At 38.1% G+C, this 26,334-nt stretch overlaps 2 protein-coding genes and 1 pseudogene across 4 annotated transcripts in view; 2 read left to right on the top strand and 1 right to left on the bottom strand.

Moving 5' to 3' along the window:
• Nucleotides 1–488: 488 nt before the first annotated feature.
• Nucleotides 489–3,977, top strand: LOC136237709 (uncharacterized). The gene is made up of 6 exons (XM_066027922.1): nucleotides 489–634; nucleotides 2,268–2,388; nucleotides 2,445–2,770; nucleotides 2,913–3,060; nucleotides 3,306–3,510; nucleotides 3,569–3,977. The coding sequence occupies exons 1-6, from the start codon at nucleotides 489–491 to the stop codon at nucleotides 3,889–3,891; spliced, it is 1,269 nt and encodes a 422-aa protein (XP_065883994.1). The 3' UTR covers nucleotides 3,892–3,977.
• An 8,637-nt stretch (nucleotides 3,978–12,614) lies between these two features.
• LOC136237708 (uncharacterized) lies at nucleotides 12,615–14,420 on the bottom strand (annotated as a pseudogene).
• A 1,259-nt stretch (nucleotides 14,421–15,679) lies between these two features.
• LOC136238466 (CREB-binding protein-like) overlaps nucleotides 15,680–26,334 on the top strand; it is a 28,089-nt gene continuing 17,434 nt past the window's right edge. For 2 of the 3 annotated variants that reach the window (XR_010692994.1, XM_066028995.1), the window contains exons 1-3: nucleotides 15,681–15,898; nucleotides 15,955–16,103; nucleotides 26,138–26,268. Coding sequence is in view for 2 of the 3 variants with exons in the window: in XM_066028995.1 (XP_065885067.1) it covers nucleotides 15,977–16,103; nucleotides 26,138–26,268 (258 nt within the window). In the remaining variant the exon portion in view is untranslated. Of the gene's footprint in view, nucleotides 15,899–15,954; nucleotides 16,104–26,137; nucleotides 26,269–26,334 lie in introns of all 3 variants that reach the window. The other variant, XM_066028996.1, reaches the window with a different exon arrangement.

Genomic DNA, 26,334 nt, shown 5'->3' with positions numbered 1-26,334 from the left:
ACAGATAGTTAGGCCAATGAAACTTGATTACTATAGTTTCTCGCTCAGATTTTTGAAATTTTGATGCAGGCGGGCGGTTTTTATTCATTATTCATTATTGCCTACTCAGGGTGTGCTGAGATCAGAAACCTTCATATTGTCACTAAAGTGTTGTAAAATTGCATGGATAACACTTCTCATTTGAATAAAAAGAATATTAGTACTCCTGGCATGCCTATAATAAAGTGACTTCTTTATTAGAGTAAAAGTGACTGCTCTATTAGAGTATTTCGATCTAAATTGCCAATAATGAAATTCCATGCGGGTGCTAGTGAAGGGATGTGGGCGGTGACGCGAAACTACTAATCAAGTTTCATTGGCCTTAGTTAGCCTCAGGGCCAGCCGCTTACATTTATTGTATAGACGCGAGAGGCGCAGTTCAACAATAGCTAATTGGTTGGCACCATGTAAATAAGTAGCTACAGGTATATAGCCTCGAATATATAGCCATGGCTGGGATACGCTTGCTGGATGAGTTGGAAGAGTTCATAAGGGAGAAAATAGAGAAGGAGCGATGGACCCACAAACGTATGAGTCTTCACCTGCAATACAAATATCCTAGCAGGAAAGGACTGAGTGTTCGCTCATTGGAGAGGTTTGTATACATATAGCTAGCTAAGTAGCTTGGTACATGAACCTACTGTATATAGCTACAAACAGCTGCAAGCCCGTTGCAGAGTCAGAACTGTATTATATATATAGTTACTTACAGTTGCAAAAAGAGCTCACTAGTGCTGCATACGTAGGTAATAGCTATGGGTATATAACTATAGATAGGCATTCCAGACTGATTTTAAAATTTTGGTAAAACGAACTTTTTATATGCTCAATAGATAGAGTATTGATTGCCGATCTCAGAAATATATAGTTTGTTGGGTTGGAATTAGCTACTTTGGCATGCACAGTGCTTAAAAACTGAAAAAAGGTACATTTTTTCTCCAGGGCTCCCCATACATTTTACAGGGGAAGATGGCACAATTGAATCAGGAAGCCATTTAGCAATCTGGACTATCTTGAAACTGCAGTTGCTTCTAGCTGCAAGTTTGTACATGTAATGAGAGTAACTTCAGGTCTTATTGGATCTCAGCGATCTTTGTATGCTTTGTGGTGAGCAAATATGTTTCACCTACTGCACACTTCTCAATACAATGGTGTATGCCCATAGGCAAGTGGCTATCTCAAGTTGGTAAAAACATCAAGTTAACAACTTATAAAGGTAAACAACTAAAGTGGAGGTGCCACAATGATGCAACAATACTTAAGGTGGAGTTGTGGTTTCAATTATGGCATTGTTATGCCGACTTTGAAGTGGTTTATACTTTTGAACTGATGACACAACCATCAGAAAATTGCTCTGGAGCTGAAAATCGCTAACCCTAGCGAAGTAACTACGCACTTTAAAGTAAGCACCAGTGACTACCTTCCACCCGACCGTACGTTTTTTAAAGTTTTAAAGTATTCTACATACATTACAAGGCTTGAAAAGATTACAAAACAACACAAAACTTACTTATATGTAACGCGCACGATAAAACTAAGATTTCCATGATGATCAGCGTGTGGACAAATCCCACAGCGATTTTCACCCTCATTGGAGCTCGGACGACGGAGCAATCCCAAGTTCAACACGAGTTGTCATTTCGTGCCAGGGTTCTATTGGGGAATATACGGAGAATTTTTTTATTAAAAAATCTCGGATACTGGAATGCCTACTATAGATAATATAACTAGCTATATAAAGGGTCCGTGCTGCTGCATTCAGTTTTCAACAATAATTAATTGCATCATGTTTGATTGAGACGGGCTAACAAGCTAGATTACCGCGTAAGTAGCTAGTAATTTTTTTTCACCTACTTGTCCACATGTGTTTGTGTAGCTTGTATGTATACATGCATGCATGCTCTACAGTGAATATCACCAGTCTAGCCCCACATTGAAGCGCAAACATTAGGTACTATATTGTATACCAGACCAGACGATCACCATTATTATGATCATGAATAGTCTAACTAATACATGCACTGATTCCAATTATTACTGGCTAAGTAATTTAAGACTGAGAATCATATATGTGTAGTAATTCACTACCAGTTTATTTAATAGTATAGCTACATTGCTATATAATGCATGGCAAAATTTTAGAGACTCAAATGTAGGCTTCATTCAATGTACACTGTAGCTATATATAGGGTTTGCATATATGTTTATGAATAATCAGCATACAAAAGTAATATAGTCCTTAGATTGGTTCATCCTATATATAGGTTCTGCCGTGAAAGGAACATTCACAAAACAAGCCGGCTGACAAAACCTGAGTTAGATGAGGTCGTAGCCGCTGCTGTCAGTGAGGTACAACATGATATAACCATTTATTTAAAACCATACTATGTGTTATATACATATAGGTGGGTCCTGTGTATGGACGCAGAACATTTACAGGGGTATTGGCATCAAGGGGAATCAGAACAGGAGAAAAGAGAGTTGGCGAATCATTGAGATATGTCTCACCTGTGTACTGCCATGCCCGTACAAACTCCACTGCCAGGATGACAAATCCTACAACATACAGGGCAGATTATTTTGGTCACAAACTACACATCGACCAAAATGAAAAAAATGTTATGTTTGGTGTGACCCACATATGTGCAGTGGATGGCTTTAGCCGGAAAATTGTGGCATTTAGCACTATGCCTATTAAAAACAACAGTGTGATTTATGATACAGTGTACAGGTACTTCATTACTTGTAGCAACTACACTAGCACTGCATTACTACCCACACATTCATCCATAATGTTAACAGTGATTATTAAAATTCTATGAAGTATTGTTAGAATCACATTTCTTTTAATTATTAGCATTTGAATTGTTTAGGCAAACCATATGCCAGTATGGTATGTGGGATCAGATCAGGGTTGACCATGGAAGGGAGTGGTATCTTATGTTGTACATCCAAGAACACCTGGCAGGATATAGACGAAACCCTTCTGGACCACCTCACCTGCAGACATCCTCTACTCAAGTGAGATTGTATTTGTCACATTATCATGATGTAACAAGAATAACCTATAGTGGACTACTGATGTTTAGCAGCAGCTATTGTAGTTGGATAAGCAGGGTAAACCCCCAAATTAAAAAAAAAACAATATATTAATGCTGACTAGATGACATTCTAAAACAATGATATAAGAGTGGGACACACATACAATAACTGTTGTTTCATTTCATGTGATGTTCATACTGATTTGCTTTGGTGTCTTGTAATAGAATCATGTGATCGAAAGGATATGGGTAGAGGTCAACGGAAGGGTCAACTACCCCATAAAGGCCGCTCTAATAGAAATGCAAGAAAATGGCGATTTCAACCTGGAAGACAATCACATTAAACATTGCGTCTCCTGGTACACTTTACACGTCAGCCAAGTTGGGACTACAATGTTTGTGACAGCCTGGAACGAGCATCGCATATCAGGTATATTTCACTATAGATAGCTAGCTACTTTATGAAATTTTTATCACCGTTACTTTAGGTACAAACAAAGGCATCCCGAATGTGATGATGGCACGAAATAATCAGACCAAGCAAATTGATAACACTCTGGTTCCAGCAGCAGATGAAGCTGTTAGAATGTACGAAGAAAACGGAGGACATATAACTATATTCAATGAGTTTGGACAAGACCCTTTAAGAGGAAGACAAGAGTTAATAACCATTAGAAAGGAACGATTTGCTGAGCAATGGCCAAGCTTTGGCAATATTTTTCATTCACTTGTAAATGGTGACAATACAATGTTCCATGATGGACTGCTATGTTTTATTAATATAAGCATGCAACTAACAGCACAGCTGTGAGAGAGTTTTACATGCAATTGTATTTTATTGTTAACTTTATTTACTTCATTTCTATTTATCTGTTGCTAAGATATATCATGTTATGGTTATTGACACTTGTATTTTGCATGTTTGATGCTTGCATAAATGGTTTCTTCTCTGTATAGTAGGCTAGTTATCAGTTTTTTTTTGCATAAAAACAACACTTGAAGTGATATACCAATATTCTGTTGTAGGGATTAAACCTCAAAATAATGTTGGTGAAGAGCATAACAAAGTTTCCACAATAAATCCTATTACTTCTGGGTTCCCAACTATACAACATTATGGTGTATAATTTCATTTATATAATGAGAAGTTACTGTACAAGACTTAGAATTGAGCATAAAAGTACAAATTTAATTTAATTATCGCTTAAACTGTTCTTATAAATGGGAGGGATGTTTATGATACTGTATTGCCGCTTGATTTGGTAACTGGCTATTCCACGTAAGAATGGTTGAAAGAGAGAATCAATATTAATATTTGTATCAGTCTATAGCCTGGTAGCTGGCTAAATGAATCTGCATGAATGGCGTCGAGAGATGTTATTATGGTTTAATGGTAAATTGTGCTGACTATATGCAAGTATATGGATGATTCTGTACAACATTATCAGTTTCATCTTATCTCTTCTTCAATATAAAATGGGCCAAATGCAATCTAGCTGTTGTAAGATGCTTGTAACACACTCGTATATCTAGTAGCAGTTAACAGTAAACCTAGCTGATCTTCTCTGGATATTATTTAGATAGTCTGGTGACCAGACAGTGCTGGTGTACTCTAAAGTCTGTTGTGGGAGTGGGTGGAGGGTGTGTACTGATTTTAAGCAATATGAGATGAGCTATTGTCACAGTTACATTTAAATGTGTTGTGAATTGATTGACGGTTGATAGCTAACTGCTAAAGCATAACCCCTGCTGTGAACTCACCAACATTGACAAAATAACAAATTGTATATACAGTGTAGAACACGACAAAATAAATATTGTATTGGAATGATTTTATTGGAGTGGTTGGGGGCATATTAAATAAAGGTATAGGCACATATATATGGGATATTTTGTTATAGTGTGCGCCCCCTTTTTTTATTACATGAACATCAGACCATCCATCTGTGCATGTCTGTCACTCTGTTATGTAATGTGTTTATCTTCACTATTAAGGGGGAGGCTATAGCTAGTGATTTGAAATGACAAATCCTTGGATATCAAACTCTAGTTTAGATCTAGAAGAGCTAAAGTGAAAACTACCTTCGTGAATGTGAGAATATGTATTTACGCATAATATTGCCTATACACTATAGGGAATATTGTTGCTAATGGGGTATGCAAAACTTGTCCAACATTAACGTACAGTAGTATGTTAAAGCAGCATGCCATGACTATACATGGATTTTAAAGAACAGTATACACAGGCATATAATTAAATTTTTTTTGGAAAGTTTGGGGTTTTAACAGCTTGACCACAAACCACACCAACATAACATACATAAAGTGGAATGCAGAGGGTAATGATGATACACTCAATAACACATGCAGCTAATGGATTTGCCAGTAAAGTGTGGGAATTAATTCAGCTAGGGTGACACGAGTGATGTGATTCATAATCTGATCAACAAGCCTCCATGCAATTCCTCACTGCATGCAGTCTGCAGTTACAAGGACGTATTAAGACACTTGGTACTTGGTAGCTGCCCGCTGTACAGTGCACTGCTATAGCAGAGTTCTATGATTCCTCCTGAAGCAGTGACAAATTGGTAGTTCCACAAAAGTTGCGATGTCTACTCTTCCTCCACAAACTGCGACCACAAGGACGTATTAAGACACACTCACACACACACACACACATGCACATACTGATTGTTACCGAACAAATGTCACAGAAATTAACATCTAGTGATAATTGTATTAAAAGTGACATCATCTGTAAGAATGTTGTATTAGAGAGTATATACCTGTATTTACCTTAATGGAGTATACGTATATGTGGAGTACCAAACTAACGTATGTATATAACGTATAGTGAACATAACGTATAGTGAACATAACGTATAGTGAAATACTATAATTGTGATGGTGACAACCCACAGCCTTAATAGTAATGCCTGCAGGAGTGATCTTAATTGAAACTGTACGTGTGCTTTATAATGACATGAATATGGTTATGCAGGGCTGTGTGATTAATACATACATATGTACAATACAATAGTGATATTGACGTTATTCACACCTTTAAAAACTTTAGATAAATATTGACCCCCTGTACATGTGATTTAATAAATTTGACGTCCGCCATATATGGGGTTTTAAGGAGGGAATCATGAACTGCCAACATCCAACTGCAAGGTGTACATGCATAATTCAAAGACGATTGCTGGTCCAATATCACAACAATGTCATTTTATTAAGTTCTGTGATTACAAGTGTATGAACGACATTACCCTGCTTGCAGCATCATGTAAGAACGACACAGAGCATATCAATGAATCATGTGAAAGTACATACAATATGAATACGTTTACAAATGTGTGTGCATCTATGATTTTCATTGTTCATGTTCTAATTACAGAGTTCCTACAACTAGTATTGCAAATGTTGAGTGTAGTTTGGTTACATTGTGCATACTATTACATGGAGCTTGTAAAGTTTAACACGGTTTGTATATACATGGTGGGCCGGGAAAAAAATTACATAAAAGTGCTGATATCTACATTCTTGTAAACATTAAATGGCATTCTAAATTATCACCTGTTGTTAGAACTATTTAGGAATCAATGCTTCTTATCAAACTGCATGCATGGTTCCATTCATACTTAAACAACACACCCCAGTGTGTTTCTATGGACTATACGCGTCTGCCTTTAATTCTGGTGTACTATATATATGGAAGCATATAATGGACGGTAATGATTTACCATCTGTCATTACCTTACAATTGCATCTAATTGCAGAAGATACAGAGTACTTCAGACAAATTAATTCTCTGGGTGCATGGTGTGGAGATTTGGTTGGTTTTTTTACACCCCTTCTGAGATATTTGTCCCTTTTCACTTAAAGTGATTTAGCTCTAAGATTTTCACTTAGGCGCCTGGGCTATGGGTAAATACTTCGTACAGGCTCTACCTTCTGTGTACTCCCTCCAGAAAACAAAATTTGTTTGTTAGTATACTTTACATTGGCCAGCACTGAAGGTCTGACTGCAAAATATTCTACATCCTTAGCTACATAACGTAACCTAAACTGTACTTGGGACACTGAACTACTTTTAGACCGAAAATAACTGGGAAAACAATGGACGATTGGTATTATAAAAATAACAATAGAACACTGTGCACTTGGGGCCCACTACTCAGGGGATTAGGTTATAAAAAAAGAATAATTATAGAAATGCATTTAATCTTTGCATCTTTATTAGAATTTAGTAGGCCTAACAGGCTTCGAATCCATATCTCATCATCTCAAAAGTAGCCGTGACCCATACTTATACAGAGCCTAGTTCAATTATTGTAGACAAAATAATAGAATAGAGAGAGTTGGATTAGCAAGTATTTGTCATCATCAGCACTTCGGCAGGGGTTCTGTACTGTCCATTCAGCTATCTCTTCAAGTCCTCTTATCATTGCCACATTCATAGATACAATTTTGCCTTCTATAGTGATTTAAGGATGTTCAGGATGTTCGTATGGTCCATGGATTATACCAACAGTTGGTCATACAATGTGATAATTACATCCGTGAATAGTTTATAAAAAGTCATAGTCCCTAACTTATACATGTAGCTACTTTAATATAATAATATATGTTAAAAAATGAATGACCTGTTGGATTGTTCTTGGTCTCCATTGTACGATATGGAAGTCAAGCTGGTCTTCATCCCAGAATTCGGAATGAATAAGTTACTGTGTTCAAATGAGGTGACGGACTTGTCTTGGTCCAAGGAATGTCCCAAGAATATCACTTGCTTTTACTAGAAACTTTTATCACTTGTATCCTACATACTACCAAAATACTACTTCAATTTCTTTACTTTCTTTATATAGCTATATGGTGAGTGTTCTATTAGGATACTATGCATGCTTGACTGTTGCAATTGGGTAAATAGGGTGACTGATTGTCAGTGTATTTCAAGTGGACCTTACACAACTGATCTGTACATCATTACATGGAGTGGGGTTTCTCTGTGTCTCTTTATTCTTACCAGTCACCAATGCCAAGGAGATGAGGTCAACTTGTGATTGTGCTGCGTAAGCATTAATTGATTATCAAAAGATGTGGTCATCTTGCTCCTAGCTGGTTGATACAAGATTCACAAGTTCTGAGGCATACTGCGTGTGCATAAATAATGTAGTGGCAATCTTAATATTGAACACAGTAAGGCTTTGTTACCGAAGCTAAATATTCAGCATTATAAATATATATATATGCAGGGCTGGAAGGTATATCCCACAGGCAGAATACGGTGACCATATACTGTGTTGTTTAAATTCTAGCCTTGTTGTGATCATATAGAGGCTTGTAGATAAAAATTTTGTAAGATGCTTCTATGGTGTAGTTTTAAGGGGATGTCCATTTGGAAGGGGGGTGGTGGGGTGTTACTTTAGGGAGTCACTACTATACAGTACACTGAGACCTCATTTAGTGACCACTTCTGCAATTAGATCATGCAAGTTATAGTTAAATCATTAAACTCAGTGACTGGTCATTTACGAATATACCGACTGTTCTATTAGGGTAGTTCGATCTTTAGCAAGGGCTACCTGTATAATATAGATATATAATGTAGATAATACATTTAGCATGCTTCCTTAAAGCAATAGCCACAAGGAAACCATATCGTAGAGAGTAAATCTTACAGTAATGTCTGTATACAATGGCTTCAATTATCGCCTATAAGCCACAGCAACCACCGTAACCATCGCATTAAAAGCTGGAAGCACTTAAAAATATAAACTTTGCAAATTGTAGTGTTGGGCGATATATCGATATTATATCGTATCGTTTGATTTTTTGCTGATATCGAAAAGTATCGATATATTTTTAAGAATCCGATATTTCGATACGATACATCACGTGATCTGAATTTACTTTTAAAATGTATTTTAGCTTATTTAATTGTTAATTGTAGCTTTCCATTACCTTCAGCAATTTTCAAATCACTATTACTCTTGTGTATGTGGGCGGGGAATCTCCATTGTGTATAGCTATAGCTACCTACTATCAAATTATGTAAGAAAACTGGCAATTTACATGAACAAATAATGTTACAATATCGTATCGAAAAGTATCAATATCGGTCAATTTTAGTCAATATCGTATCGATATCGTATCGTTCTGAAAATCTTGATATCGCCCATCACTAGCAAATTGGAATTCATTAATTCCAACTTCCAAATACTATATCTATGCAAAGCATAAAACTTTAGCGCTTGGCGCGCTGCGCGCGCCAAGCGCTAAAGTTTTATGCTTTGCATAGATATAGTATTTGGATGGCGGAAAGATCCCTGCATCCTGTTAGTATAGTATTGGTATTAGTATTGACCTTAATTTTCAATGATAGTAAAGTACTAGTAATACTTTTGGTATGTAAATTTTCAAAAGTAAGTATTGTAAAGTATTTACTACCAAAAGCTTGATTTGGTGAAGTATAGTTTACCAAAAGTTTTAGTAAGTATAACTATATCTAACCAGTTAATAACAGTTATCTACAGAGTTCTTAGAACAAATATTTCTGTCTAACTTATTAATCTGATTCTCCTTTCACTGTTAGCATCCCCACCAGTTGATAAAATGTGTATTTTGGGGCAGTTGAGACTGGTACTGCTAAAATATCAGGCTGCTAAGGAGCTAATGCTTCAGTTTCCCAACCCAGTAATCTTAACTGATCCATTCTATGCTCTTCAATGGTTATACTGATATGCTTACTCCCAAATTCCTAACAGTTACAATATACTCCAACAGTTGCAGTTACCACTAAAATTATATACTGTATATTAACTTCAATACTGATAGACCAGACAGCATGAGCAAAGCAGTGGTGGATACAGGGGTTGCATTGGTTTCCATCGAAACCCCTTTGAAAATTATGTGCACCCCAAATTTATTTACAATTCATCGTGTATGTGTGTGTGTGTGTGTGTGTGTGTGTGTGTGTGTGTGTGTGTGTGTGTGTGTGTGTGTGTGTGTGTGTGTGTGATAAAATCGCCACGAGTTATACATATTGTCAAGTCTATTATTTACTTTTGATATTGTATTATATAAAGACTTCTCTACTGGCAACACTTCATACTTTTACTTTGAAATTACAATTACAATGTTTATTAGCATGTAGTGACCTTTCCTTTTTTGGTCTTCAACTCACAGCTAGGCTGAAGTTGAGTAGAACCGGAAACCTCCTTTCTAAATTTCTAGGCAAAGTGTTTATTGAAATCTAAGCACAAAGAACACTCTAAGGCTTGCATACTTGTACATTGGAAAGAAATCTTGAAAAGTTATAGCTATACTGTAAATAATGTAAGAACTCAGCTGAAATACTGATAAAAATGAATGACAATACTTACTAAATTTTGGTGCAGAAACTGTAAGTAAATGGTAAGTATTTAGTATCTAACCATCCCTATACTTAAGTACTGAGTATCTCTTTAGTAAATTATCCAATATGTGGTATAGTATTAGTAAGTAATACTAACAGAAAAATGGCTATACTTTTCCAAAAGTAAGTATTAGTAAAAGTATACTGGAACAACACTGAATTTAAGCATAATAAGCAAAATTTTGAGCAGTACAGTATAGCATAATAGGTAAAATAATGAGCATAATCGGTTGGTCCCTAGTGCTACTTCTAAAAACTAAGCGCCATGCAACTGGCTAACTCATCTAGATCTGAAATTAACCAACTATATTATATGTATTATATATTCCAGAGGGGTGATTTAATTTTTCTACACAAAATTCTGAACGACTACTTCAGCTCTGACTTTACTAACCTATACACCTACTCCACTGCTACTACTACCAGGGGGCACCAGTCTAAACTGTTTAAGCAACATTCAAGATTATTATGCAGGTCACCTTACTTTATGAACAAAGTGATTAATGATTGGAACAGTTTACCTACCTCTATTGTAGAAAGTAGCTCAATCAACACATTTAAATTGGTGTTAGATAATTATTTTTTAGATTTAATTTTGATGCATTGATCGGGTTTACAGGCTTTGCATGCCTTTACCCGTATAAAATCATAATAATCATAGGTGCAATAATACGTAATTAATTTATTGTAATTCCCGTATTTTGTAATTCTTCAAGTACGTTGCTATGCACTGCTAAGGAAGCACTTGTTAGACCAGTTACAGTATACTGTACACAACAAACCTCTTTTATTAACACATGCACAGGATTTTTTTTGGAGTGTCTGTCCACTGGTATACCAGTGGATGTAAGAGCCACCTGTAGGCCTGTGGGAATTATGCTCCAAATTTCCATCATTATTCTATGCTGAATTTCCCTAAAATTTCATCAATATGTTCATTTTTATTCTTTTTATCACTGCTTGAAGGTTCTTAGTTTACTAATTTGTTAAGATGCTTTACTGTCGTTGTACTGATAGTAAAATGTCAGTAACTTTTAGTATATGGAACATAATTGTTTTACTAAGTTTTAAACTCTCAGTAAACATCAGTGAATGCAGGTTTACTGAAAAACTACTAAAATAACAAACAATTAACTGTTCCATATACTGGGGATATACCACTCTAGTAAACTAAGAAACTTCAAGCAGTGTATGCTTCTGATTTTATCACTTAATTCTCTACTGAATTACAGTATATATTCAATAAACCATAGCAAAACAGTCTAACACATGCAAAAAGGTCTAGATCTAGCAAAACACTGCATAGCTAGAGTTGTCCTTATTAATGCTGCAGTATAATGATTGTCGAACTTTACCTATGAGCAAATTAGGCATGAGGCTATTATGCTTCAAAAAATGAGCATTATGCTTTTGAGCAGTGCTCGAAAAATCACCTATTATATTTTTGATAATTACCCATTTATTCCCAAAATTATTATGCCACCATAATATAATTGGCTAATAATGCCAGTTTATTGTTGTATCAGACCATTTTCATTGATATTTAAACTTCAAATAGTCTTGAATTCTTTAGCTGGTTGCTGCATTAGAGTATTTCATTTCAACGTGACTGCTTTATTAGAGTAAACAATATGCAGTGACTATTTTGTTTCTGACTGCTCCATTAGATAGAGTATCTCGATCTTTTTTACGGAATTGTGCAGTCTGCAGATTTTCCTACTGTTAAAGCTTCATAATCAATTCAAAATGCTAGCATAATTCCTGATTCCCACACATACCTATCATATGCCCGAAATTATGCCGGCATAATGGAGTTGAAAGAAGACTTCAGCAGTGAAAAGACTCATTCAGATGCTGCTGATACTCGGCTGATAATGGTTGCAATGTATCAGTTGTTTTCTGTTACTTAGTTTGTTTGGTGTTAGTTGAATGTGCTGATATTCATGTATTAGCTATTCTCATTTATTCTAGAATAATTCCAGCATAGCTTCTGCAATCAAAATTCCCAAACTTATCTGGCATAATTCCCACAGGCCTAGTGCCCCGAGCATAGTTCGACTTTAGGGGACACTTTACGGCTATAGTAATGCCCCGGGATCATCGATAAAACACAATCACAACAGCTTTCTTATCACACAGTACACTGTATGTTTGAGGGGTGGGGTAAAAGCGGGACGGGGACCGGGACGGGGACGAAAGGGGGTAAAAGCTTTCCGAGGTGGTTTCTTAGGGAACTTGGATCCACAGTATCCCATGTCATCTCCTGGAACTGGAAAGATTCTCTGAACATTGGATGGACATTGGATGGACATTGGATGGATTCACCTTCACTGTCATTGACATCTGTAATATGGAAATACAAGAATATGTACACATCTATTGGAAATACTATAAACTTACTATTAGCAGCAACCTGGTCAAAATCTCTTTTTCTTGGAGGTTTCCTACCAGAAGGTCTTTCTTTGTTCTTCTGTCTCACCCTCTGAGTAAGCAGTGTCATATTAGGCTTGGTGTGGTCACTGATGTCCTGCCCTATCATTAGCTTGCAGGCAATTATGTGGTAACATTTTTTCACTGAAGGACAGGAGCAAGTCTCTTTTGGAAACAGTCGGACAGCATACGGTGTCTCATTATCTGCACCTCTTACAATCCAACATCTCATTTCAGTCAAACCAACTCGCTTGTCATGAACTGCTTCTCGTGCCAATGCTAGCTGACTGTTTAGCTTGCAAGTGGCTTTGTCACTGGATACTGAAGCAGTAGTGTCATCACGAAAAGAGCAAGGGCTGGCTTCTTCATAAGATGGTAAAATTCTATCCCTGGCTTTGGCCACAATTTCTTTGGGGTCTATTGCTTTTGGCAAGAATGGCATTAGACTGGCATCTCGCTGCAAGTAAGCGAGTTCTTCTTTCAATTTGCCATGAACCACAAAGATGGTAAGCCCTAATAATTTCTCGCTGGTAATAGCTTGAAAGATGAAATAGAGATACACAGATAACATCAAGGGGAACTTGTTTCCATTGCTGCAGATTGTGGAGAACAGCATTCATGGATTCAGATGGATTATTTGTTAGCCCATTCTCTGGATCAGAAACCCCCATTTCTCTAAGTTTCCAAATGGATGAATGCTCCTTAAACGCTGGCAAAAGCTTTTGTTCAAAATATCTCAGAACAGTTGGATTCGTAAAGGAAGCCTTGGTGATGCTCCAGGAACTGTCGAAATCATCTTCATTTTCTTCAATCATCAAAGCTTTGAAACTGTTGGCGTAATAACTAATCTCAGATGGCTTACAATTGGCTGAATTCTTCAAGTAAAAATGCAAATCACGTTCTAGATGGTTCCAACAAAAAACATTCAGACACATTGGAAACACATCAGAAAAATCAAATTCTCGATCAGTAACCATTAGAATCTTCTTTGAAGCAAGCAGAGGTAGTGACTTTCTTATGGTTTTCATAAACAGCATGTGGTCTTCCTGAAACCTCCTGGAATCGATAAAGAAAGCCACTGGTGTGATAGGATCTTTCTTGAAAATAGCATTTCGGAAAACTAGAGTAGACAGATAGAAATCTCCCATGTTGAAAACAGTGTCATAATGCAGGGTTACAGGGGTCGTGGAAACTTTCAGAAGCATCTCTAAATTCTCCAAGAGAGGATGTGGTACCATGTGAACACAGACTGTTGGGTACACTTGAAAATTTCAAAGAAATTTTTGGGGCTCTCCCTTACGATCTTTCAGTTGCAGCTGGAAACATAGTTGGTATGTGTTGTAAATACCATCATGTGAAATCCGGAACTGGCGATTCTCATCTTTCTGGAAGTTTTTGATTTGATTCTGGTCTCTAGGTGTGTTGATGACATGTCTAGGCCCACCTTCATCTTCATTGACTAACTGTTGATAAACTTTCTGTGCTGACATCATTGGTCCTTTATTAGTAACCTGCAAAATTTTGAACATAATAGGCAGGTCCCTAACTATTTCATGCTTAACTATTACACTATACCTTTTCCTTAATGTGGAGTGCTGACCGTACAAATGGTTTGGTACTTTTCTTGCTGTTCCTGTGTGCACATGGTACAAATGCATTGTGATCTCCCAGATAGTGAATTAAATAGCTTGAGCCAATACCCCAATATTCCAACCGCTTGAAGGAGTTATCACCAGTTTGCTTTTCTATCCCTGCTACATCAATAACTCCAGTCTTCTTCTTCACAGAATAATTCCCACGGTCAAAAGTCCTAGTGCCTTTATGGACCCATCTATATTGGTCACATCTGTGTAGATAAAGAGGTAATTTTAGCACAGTATAATATACACAAACAATATAGGTATAGGCAAGAGTTAATAATAACTCTTGATATAATTCTATATGTTCATGATTGCATAGCTCACTATACCTTAGCTTCTTTTTGTTGCTCTCCCATTGAGATTCATCTGGGCCTAAATCAAACAATATCAGTGTTCCTCCTCGGGGTTGCACGGGTGGCTTGACAGAGGTGTTCAAAAAATCTTTGTAGTTGGTTCCAGCTCCTTCTAAATAGGATACAATCTCCTCCATTTCGAGGGCACCATTGGCATCATTTGAAATCACTGTGCAGTCATCTGTGTCGTGATTCGAGCCATCTTCTGAGTTATCCATAAAGAGATTAGTCTCAGCAGATACTAAGTAGCTCAAACTGATTTAAGTCACCGTTACAATAAGTCTGTCTTGTAAGTTTGAGTATAATGTAGCTAAATCTCTCAAGCTTTATTATAAATAGCACCTCTGAAGTAAAGAATGCTGCTCTCAGCTATGGCTTATTGCAGAAATCTCTCAGTGACACGTGAGCACAGCTACGTCAACATGGCTTCGTCCCCGTCCCCGTCCCGCTTTTACCCCCTTTCGTCCCCGTCCCCGTCCCGCTTTTACCCCACCCCTATGTTTGATCGCGTTTTATCCATGATCCGGCTGCTGATCTCATTGGCTACTTTCAAGCACGTGACTTTTAATATACTTTGTTTCTCTAGTGTAAAACCCGAAGGCAAGGTAATTCACCAAGTCTGAGGAGAGTCGTCACACGCTTAAATACATGTACTCGATCGGTGGTAGTCTCGTGCCCAGACCCCACCCACTGCGTTGAGCAGACTTTCAAATGGGTGGGTCTGGGCACGAGACTAGGGGGTGGGAGCGTGGGCGCTTACAGTATTTAAAGCGCCGCCAGACGAGTGACGATTGAATTGTTGGAGGCTGAGCATGGTCTGATGACTGTAACTGGTTGACAAGAAAAATCCCGAATCATTGGAGAAGTTTGAGCACAGAAATCCAGAAGTTAATCAATTTCTTGTTTACTACACTTGGTAGTTTTGTCTATGTCGCGCCGGCTCTCCACTGCCTAACTCAAGGCCTAACTTAACTGGTAATGCTGGTAAAAGTATTAAAGCACTGTTATAAATATATGTTTTCACTTTGCAGAAAACTTAGTGCGACCTATTCCATGATGAGCAGCCGTGTTACTCCTGGAAAAAGGAAAAGCAAGGCTCGGACAAAAACAACCGAAAGCGAAGATAGCACAGTGGCCTCTGAAGGTGCTAAGCGTCTGAAGCTTGATGAGACGAAAACAGGTATCATATCAAGGTTATTGTAAACTCAAGTGGTTAATATATTTTGTCTGAAGTCAAAATAAGTCAAAGAAGTCCAGGGGGTCCTTCACATACAAAATCCATCTTCGAAATTTCAGAATACGGAAATTTGCCAACCAAATTTGTAATTTCTGGATAAATTTCTACCAAATTTCCAAATTTCCGAATTTCTGGCTTGGAAATTCTTGGGTACTACGAAGTTGTAGCTTGAGTTGTAGTATATTCCGTGCTTTAGGCTACTGTATTATGGTTTCAGTATTATGGTTTCAGTATTATGGTTTCAGTATTATGGTTTCAGTATTATGGTTATTGTATTATGGTTTCATTCCAAAATGTTATACGGACGTCAGAGTTTTTAACCCACTTGCACCATCCAACAGTGGAACCACCCTTCAGTCATGTTACAGGAAACACGAAATAACAAAGAAGAGAGCTTATGAGTTGCAAATCGGTGAAGTGGAATACAGTTCTTTTACCCCTCTAGTGTTCTCTGTTCCGGGGGAATGAGCCATGAAGCCAGTGTATTTTACAAGCGATTGGCGAGTTTATTGTCTGACAAATGGAATGACTCTTATGCCACAGTACTAGGATGGATTAGATGTAGATTGTCATTTTGTTTGCTGCGTTCAGCAATCCAGTGCATTAGAGGAGTGTGATCTTCGCAAGGTCATTATGCACCTATCAATGTATTGCCCCACCACCCCCCCCTCCTTCGGGAATAAGTGGGGCTTTACAGGGGGAATTGACACGAAACTGCTGCCCCACTACGGGGCATTTGACGATCGTTCAGTAAGCACCCAAATATCTTTTTGTTGTAACTTCCTTCGCTATGTCAAATCCCGCGTTGCAACTGGGGCCAACAGTGGGGATTTGACACGATAGGTCTGCCCTACTATGGGGCATTTGACATTCGGCTGTGTCAAATCCCCACTATAGCCCCATATATGCCTGAGGGGGGAGAGTGGGACAATACATTGATAGGTGCATTACATCAAAAGTGCTCCTGTGGTCTTGGTGCAATCAGAGACTCAGTTTTTGATTTAATTGTTTAACTGTTTATTTGTATGTTCCAATCTTACTTTCTTTATATCTTCAAAAAAAAAGTATGGGTTCAAGCCGAGCCAAACAGTTCACTAGCGGTCTGGTAAGCCGTCGGGACTCTATCATGGTTGGGATGAGGTAGGAATTTGAATAAAACACTCACCAGTAATCCACGGACACACCAAAACGACTTGCACTGTGGCCTTTGCACCGTGGGAATCGAATCATCTCGAAAGTATACAACAAATTTACGAAGCAGATTACGGACAAGTATAATCTAGATGTCGCTATACGTCTTCTATTGATAGTGACCCCTCTTCCTTGCATCTGGCCTCGTGTATATACACATATAAATCCATGCAATATAACTTACACTAATGAAATAATCAAAATTCAATGCCAAACATTATAAAAATTTTAATCGTATGGATTTATGTATTTAAAATTTCAGTTAATATTTCTGAATTCTCAACAAAAATTTCTATATTTCTAATAAAAATTGCCAAATTTCTATGGTCATCGACGACATTTCTGGAAGTGAAGGACCCCTCGAAGAAGTCGCATGAACTAAGTGAACCAATAAAGCCCAGCCAGAAAAAAAGCAATTTGTTTCAACCCACACGTTAATGAGAACTCTTAAGGTGGCCCAAAATTTCACTAGTGTATAACTTAATTTATACCTAAAAAGCTGTTGTGATAGCCTGTGCATGCGATGCTTTAGTGTACAAAGGTTTGGAAATACGACGCCTTTATTATGCTAATATAAATCTAAAGTTTCAAGCTGATTTTTTAACCATGTGGGCATGTGCCTGTTGACTACAACATGGGCTGACAACCCTATCAAGTCCGAATCATGAAAATGCGAAGTATACTATTGTAGAGTACTGAATGCCTATACCAAATTTTGATGGTCTGTGGTGCATAATTTTGAAGTTGTTTAATGAGAAAGCAAATGGTGTGACTAGTCAGGGTGCGCTCTGTATAACAGTAATCATGCGATGGCAACTTGTGCTAAGTATTTGCATTAACCAGAGTTGTGACAAGCTAATGTTTTTAAAGCTTGGATAACATTAGTTGGTAGCTGGGTGTTCTGATGGAGCTTGTTCTGTGTCCACTGACACGCTTCGCTGTGGTCTATGGATTACTTCACGCATTACCACAAATATGCAACCGGGAATTTCAGTTCCGTTTAAAAATTATACTGTTTGCGTGATGACATCAAACAAAGTGATAACATCATCACACAAAAATTCTTGTTTTCAAACAGAACTGAAATCCCTGGTATCCAGTTAACTTTGTGTGGCTTCTCTTAATCAATTCAGCACCACTAAGCAAACCAAAAACCCCAACAAAACTTATGGTGACAGGGCTCAAACCCAGGACTCCCAAGCAATATCCTAACCACTGGCACTGCCAGCTATCATCCACCCTTATGTGTGTGACTGAAGTGACCTATATACTGAAGTAACAAAGGTGAAGAAGGAACTACCTAACCCTAATGCTAACATGAGGTTTTCCTGTTAAGTTTAGTGATATCTTTCACTGTCTGTATGAAGGTAAGTTTATGGTGAGTTTTAGGCAAGCTAGGGTTGGCCTGACTTTGCTGGGACACTCGCTTTGCTTGCTACTCACCTTGAACTCACTTTACTTTCATACAACTAGTGTGTTTTGAGTAAAAACGATAATACTGCCGGTAAAATAGCCTTTTCATGTTCAAAACTGGTGCCAGCACAATATCCACTACCTAGATGATATATACCATATTTATCCGTAGTAAAGCCGGGCTCAAGTAAACGCCTGGCTCAAATTTTGTCCCAAGCTACAAAATACACAACTGAGTCCATATAGATGCCAGGGTGCCAAAAACTAGGCTATGATTCTAATAAATGCTGGAGTCGTGTGCTGTACAAGAGTCTAAATGTGACCGGATCTGTGAAAACCCGACATAATGGCGCATTTTTCAAATTCTTTATTATTGAATATGTATAATCCACTTAGCCAAATGTATGCTCTGGCCAAGTTTCAGCCCCATATGGCAACAACTTTTGAAGTTACAGCCCTACAAAGTAGCAACAACAGAAAGATTGATTTGTACAGCAAGTATTGGGAAAATAAATTACATGCGTTTACAAAAACGGCTTTAACTTAGAAATACAATGCAGTACAGTGTTGCAAGTTGCACCATTGTGTTCGCCATGAATAGGGGAGTCCTTTACTGGGTAAGTTGTTTCTTCTATTACCATTCTTTACTGCATACAGAGATGAAATCAGTGAAGAAAAATTGATTGCGTACGATCGTTTCGATGTCACATAAAACAACACCCATAACTTACGTATCCTTTAGTCTACTGCAACAAAACAAAGATTTTTGAACTCCTCTTGAGTAGGCAAATAAGATGATATCCAGGTTTTTATCATAGGACCCTTCCTTCACAAAAAACAAAGTGTTTAAAAAAATTACGATTTTTTTTTTGATTATGCAAATATTTTTCCCATTGCAAATCAATGGCTTATACTGAAAATTTAGGCTTGCGCCATTATGTCGGGTTTTCGCAGATCCGGTCACAAATACTGGATAAACACACTTCACCTTGTATTTCATTGTTGCAAAGTGAGGATTTCAAACTGTAAGTTGATTTTATAAGTACTCTCAGCACCACTTTGTTCACAGTCACCCTTTGCCTTGTGTGCTCTAAGAAATAAATGCCTGGGCCTGAATAGGCGCCAGGCTTATCTACATGCCGGGTCCAAAATCACTTATAGGAAATAAACGCCTAGGCTTTTATATGGATAAATACGGTGTATATATATACGTACCCGGGATTGGAAACAGAGACTTTTGAGATCCAATTACTTGTGTGCATAAAGCAGTCCGTGTGGGAGTGGCACCTTCAAAGTAGTGCCCAATTTTAAAGTGTTTGTTTTGCCAGAAAATGAAGAAGCTTAATATCCAAGTTGAGATATGCTTAAAGCCTCCCTGTACTTGCTAGTCAATGGTTACTTAGTCGCCCACCAGGGCTAGAGGTGCGTACCTAGCAAATTTGCTGTTGTATCGTGTCAAAACCATTTGAGCCAGTGCACTCAACAGAGTCTAGGGTGTCTACAGTGTAGTAGGAGTACTCTACCCCCTGAAGCAGTGTATATAAGATTAGAATTTGGTTTCCAAGTCGTACTTAGCTAGGTAACTATTACCCTTATTAAGTGCTTTACCTGTGTACAAGAATATGGTAAAAATCTAGGACACTTGTGGTCCAAACTATTTATAAATCTGACAATTTCTGAAGTAAGAATGGTAGACAATTCCTTATAGAGTGGTACTGCTCAGCTCTCTAACCTGAGTGATTGTTCAGCTTGTCAACATCTTTACTTGAGATATATGCTAAAAACACAGTTTCAACATTTGATATGTAATCCATGGAGTATCGAGACAAATTTGCTAGCCCAGTCTGTGTATAATGTTGTGCATGTTTCTGTGTTGTAACAGGATGTCAGTTGTGTGTACATGAAAGAGCTATAATGAATGTTGTATTAGAGTATATTATTAGCATACAACTGCTATCTCTTCACAACAACTAAGTATAGACAAGACTATGTCTGACTGCACTGCTGGCTAAGTGCAATCTTCCATCATGCTAATATGTTGCAACATACACTGTTGTCATGTGTTGTCATGTGGTACTAAGTCATATTTGTCATTATATAGTCAAGTGGAGTAACAGTTTTTCCATATACTGAACTTAGTAAGTAGAAACATCACCTTTTCCCTTTAAATATGGTCAACTTTTCTGCTACAAAAAAATCTGATCACAATATCTTGGGATAAATCACAGCAACAAAACAAAGTCATTGTGTTCCCTGTCAAATGGTAGAAAGACACTTCGCTGGAAGAGTTTCGTTGACTTGATAAAACAGACTACACAAAAATTAGCTAATGCAACACTTATATCTTACAGTGTACAATAGACACTGTCTTAGCATAGAAAGGCCAACTCTAAAAAGGCAAAAAATGTTTCCAAATAAGGCACCTTCAACTGTATAAAGCAACTACCTATATATTAAGGCCAAGAAATTTTGGTATAAATGTGACTAAACTTAGATAGGTTCCTCAATATCATGTACTCTGTACTCACAATGTTAGAGGGAGATTGCAGTAATTGCATACCGCATTTGTGACTACTACAATGCTACATTCAAACAAGCCAGTATGTTCTTCAACAACAAGTTGATGTATTTATTTGCATTAGCTCAACATGAAATACTACAGTGGAAATTCTCATAAATGACCCTCTGAATAAAAGCCACCATATGGACAGTCTCACAGTTTCTGAAGTCTCTACAGACCTGTACCAACACACAATAAAGCCATCAGAGCAGGAAGTATGTACACTCTACTCTGACAAATGTTCTCTGGTGTATGCAGATATGATAATCTAATCCAAAACAGCCAAGCTGTAAAAAAAGAGTGCGGCCCTGAGAAAGGCTACGGTGAAAAAAGATGTGAAATCCAAGGTGGCGGCCAAGAAATGGCTGTGATGGTAGGTTAATGGTAAAAAATTTAATAACAACAATTCAGGTGAATTTGGTGCCGCTTGGTCTTGGCACAAAATTCACCTGAATTGTTGTTATTAAAATTTTTACCATTAACCTACCATCACAGCCATTTCTTGGCCTCCACCTTGGATTTCACATCTTTTTTCACCATAGCCTTTCTCAGGGCCGCATTCTTTTTTTACAGCTTGGCTATTTTGGATTAGATTTCACTTCTTTTTGTATTTGTATACCCCAAAGCCGGCCTATGGCCGGCTTTAGGGCTTTTTAACCTATCATTTTTTTTCTTTACCACAGGAAGGAGAAAAGATGAAGCAGGGTAATTTCTTTGTAGCTGAACTGTCTACAAGGTGATTCTTCTAGCTGATCTCTCTACTGGATGACTTGTTTGTAGCTGAACTCTCTACAGGGTGATTTGTTTGTAGCTGAACTCTCTACAAGGTATCTTCTTCTAGCTGATCTTTCTACAGGGCGATTTGTTTGTAGCTGAATTCTCTACAGAGTGATTTGTTTGCAGCTGAACTCTCTACATGGTAGTTTCTTTGTAACTGAACTCTCTACAATGTAACTTCTTCTAGCTGAACTCTCTACAGGGTGATTTGTTTCTAGTTGAACTCTCTACAGGTGATTTGTTTGCAGCTGAACCCTCTTACATGGTGGTGTCTTTGTAGCTGAACTCTCTACAAGGTGACTTCTTCTAGCTGATCTCTCTACAGGATGACTTGTTTCTAACTGAACTCTCTACAGGGTGATCTGTTCATAGCGGAACTTTCTACTGGGTGATTTGATTGCAGCTGAACTCTTTACATGATGGTTTCTTTGTAACCGAACTCTCTACAAGGTAACTTCTTCTAGCTGATCTCTCTACAGGGCAATTTGTTTGTAGCTGAATTCTCTATAGGGTGATTTGTTTGCAGCTGAACTCTCTACATGATGGTTTCTGTGTAGCTGAACTCTTTATTAGGTAACTTCTTCTAGCTGATCTGACTACAGGGTGACTTGTTTGTAGCTGAATTCCCTACAGAATAACTTACAATGTAATATAATTGAGTAAATTATAAACACAGCTGAATGCTTTATTAGGGTGACTGTTCTATTAGAGTATCTCGATATCGCATTTGCTACACGTAGTTGCCTTTCGAATCATAACTCAGTGGTTCGTAATCCGATTCTTCTGTACTACTGCAAGGACTTTCTATTATGATTATTCCAGCTACATACTGATTTTCAGCTCATTACTCTAAGCGGTTTGCCTGGTAGACACAAAAACTAATAGTTTTTTAATTCATAAAAATCGATCGCGTAATTGTGACGCAGGTTGGGTTTTGTGTCATATCTCGATGGCCTTTAACTGGATTCCTTTCAAACCACGAAAAGACACTCCTACGATGGTTGCTCCATCTACATATCAATTTTCAACTGATTCCTCTAGGGAGTTTACCCTGTAGGCGTGACAGACCTTCGACCTTATTTTACGCAAATAATCGGTCATAACTCTGTGAATGTTTATCGGATTCCTACCAAAGTTGGTATGGAGATCCGCCTTAATGAGCCCTTAAGTGTGTCAAATTTCAGCCCAATCCAAGCACGCATTCGTGTTTTATGGCGAATTTTGCAAAGTGTGCGAAATGAAGAAGATGAAGAAAAACGAAGAAATTAAAACGAAATTTTGTTCGCTTGTATCTTGGAAATGGCTGAAGCGATTTTCTTCAAATTTGGTATGTAGACTCCCCTAACTGGGCGGCACGGCAGCTTCATTTTTCTTCTGAAACACTTCGCTGGCTGATGCTAAGTCAAATGGCATATGAGTGAAGCGATAGCGACCAAAATGAGTGCTGAAGGTGCATAACATTGAACTGTAATTGTCAAGTTCAACCTGCCAGTACCCATCTTTCAGGTCAAATGTAGAGAAGACCTTTTTTCCAGCAAGTTTGCTTGATATTTCCTGTGCAGTAGGTATTCTGTAATGCTCTCTTTTGATCACTTTATTGAGATCTCGGGGATCAAGGCAAAGGCGGAGTGTCCCATTCTTCTTTTCTACAATAACCAAGTTGTGCACCCAGTCGGTGGGCTCATCAACTTTCTGCAGCACACCACATTTCAAGTTGGCATCAAGGGAACGCTTTAACTTGTCACGTAGCGAATGTGGTACTCTTCTAGCTTGGTGTATTACTGGGATGGCATTCTCTTTTAGGGTAATGCGATATTTTCCAATATTTCCAAGGCCTTTGAATATGTCTGGAAATTCGACTTGAATCATCTCCTTCGACAAATCAGGGACCTGAATGGTATGTACCCTCTGAACCAGACCTAAACTAGTACAGTCCTTGAGCCCTAATATGGGTTGAACTTCTTTAGAGACGACAAAAAATCTAACAGCAGAAGTAGCAAACTTCCCTCTACATTCAAGGACACATGTGCCAATTGGTGCGAGTAAAGAGCCTCCATAAGCAGATAGTTTTGTTGTTGTGTTAGAAAGCATAGGCTTATCTCTCAGACAGTTAAATACCTTCAGTGGAAGTACACTAGCTTCTGCACCCGTGTCCAGCTTGAATGTGATCTTATTTCCAAGGACACTGATTGTTGAGAGCCACATGGATTCTGAGATTCCGTGAACTTTAAGTGCGTCAGTGACTAGTAATGGCTCGCCATCTGAGTCTTCAGTATCAGTTGATTTCTGACTTTCAACTACAGCATGTAATTTCTTTTTTGACTTTGTTTGAGGAGTGGTCTTTGGTCTAGATGGAGGAGTCTGATTTTTGCTGCGGCAGACACAAGCAAAATGATTATACTTGTTACATATGGAGCATCGTTGGCCATAGGCTGGACACTCTCTAGGCTTGTGTTTACGTCCACATTGACCACAAGACACTTGCACCGTGTCAGTTGATTTTTTGTTGGATCCATTGTCAATCATTTCTCTTATGTGTCGTTGTGAAGATTCCGTCCTCTGGGCTAATGCGACAATTTTGCCTAAAGAGATGTCGGCCTCACGCAGTAAACGCTCTTTAAGATTATCGTCTCGTAGGCCAAATACAAATTTGTCTCGTACCATTTCATTCTTGACAGCAGCTGGCCATCCTTCCTTGTCATAATCACAATAATCAGCTTGCAACCTGAGTCTTGTGATATATATAGGCATCAACTGTTTCACCTTCGTCTTGCTGCAGATTCCAGAATTTATGACGTTCATACAGGACATTCTTCTGTTGCTGGCAATAATCACGAAACGCCTTTTGGGCTTTGTCGAATTTCATTTTATCTCCGTCTTCCGCCCACTGAAGTGTTTTATAAATTTCTCTAGCGTACTTGCCAGCATGAGTGAGCATAATGCCAATCTTCACCGCGTCAGATTTCTCGCCACATTCGGATCCCTCAATAAACCACTTTAATTGTTCTTCAAATTTCTGCCAATTTCATGCAGCGTTTCCATCAAAAGAAACTGGGTCCGGTGGTTTGCACAAGCTGCCTGCCATGCCATTGCATAACAGTTTCAAGAGAAAATGAACAAATAGCACAGCATTAACTTCGCTAAAATGACAGAGACATCAAGCACTTCTGACACCATGTGGTACTCACGAGACTAACTGATTCTTATTATTTCACATCATACAAGTATACGATATGCCACAAGAGTATAACATGGGCTCAGATCCTGCTCTCTGGACTGGAGGTAGTGCTGGTCCCATGCCAGGAATGGGTGGAGCCAATATGGGGGATCCCCTTATCCAATGAACCCCGGTACCCTGTATAATGTTTCGGGAAGAATGGATATGGTGGGCTACAATCAACAGCAGAAGACCCCAAATATGAGTATTTAAATATATTGTGCATAGAAATATGAGAGGAACACAAGTACACTAATCACAATACTAATAATTTGGTTAAGCATGAAGTATCTGGTAAAATTAACTGGTTAGTGCATACAGTCAAAATAGCTTTTTTCAACTATAAAAAATTTCAAAGCAAGTTCATGTGTGGTTGTCAGAATTCATTTCATGTTTGTTGGCTCTCTGATCCACATCATGCAGGGTTACAGTGCCAGATCAGTTATTCTCCAGACAATCAGCTTAGGAAACCACCTTCATGACTTCGCAACAAAAACATTGTTTTAGCTTTACTTTGGTCATTAAAACATAAATTGTGACCGGATCTGTGAAAAGGGGTCTTATAACCTTTCCAAATTTCCAAGTATGACGAGTCATAAATTGAGCTCGTTATGTGTTTAACCTTGTCTTAAAGCTACATCCATGTTAGGAGTGTAAAGTGACCAAATTTCAGGCTGGTACCATACACACAAGTCAATTTATGGATTGCCAAGTACTTGCAATTGGAGTGTTCTATTTAATGCCCACTTAGATTATGAAAATGGAAATTTTATGTAGATCGATTATTATATTGAATGCATCATATTTTAATTTCTGTAGTGATCCCTTCTTCTCCAGCAACACAAATGGATGCTTTTCTTCAAAGCCTCAGTTCACCAAATCGTCCACCACCCAGCGTTCCACCCCCATCTGTGCCAGGAGTGCCTCCACCACCAGCAAACCGTCCAGAGGTATTCTATTTAATGCACATTTCATGATGCCATGACAATAGGGAATACCTACCTACACTGGATGAA

Source organism: Dysidea avara, chromosome 11 (assembly GCF_963678975.1).
Source record: "Dysidea avara chromosome 11, odDysAvar1.4, whole genome shotgun sequence".
In the NCBI taxonomy this organism is placed as follows: Eukaryota; Metazoa; Porifera; class Demospongiae; order Dictyoceratida; family Dysideidae; genus Dysidea; species Dysidea avara.
The sequence above is the reverse complement of the archived record's forward strand: the minus strand, read 5'-3'. Positions and strand labels throughout refer to the sequence as shown.

Excerpts from the sequence above, each read along its gene's own strand:
- LOC136237709 (XM_066027922.1), top strand. The coding sequence starts at position 489 with ATGGCTGGGATACGCTTGCTGGATGAGTTGGAAGAGTTCATAAGGGAG. Across the intron at positions 3,061-3,305 it reads TGCAGACATCCTCTACTCAA|AATCATGTGATCGAAAGGAT; the intron begins GTGAGATTGTAT and ends GTCTTGTAATAG. Across the intron at positions 3,511-3,568 it reads GAACGAGCATCGCATATCAG|GTACAAACAAAGGCATCCCG; the intron begins GTATATTTCACT and ends CCGTTACTTTAG.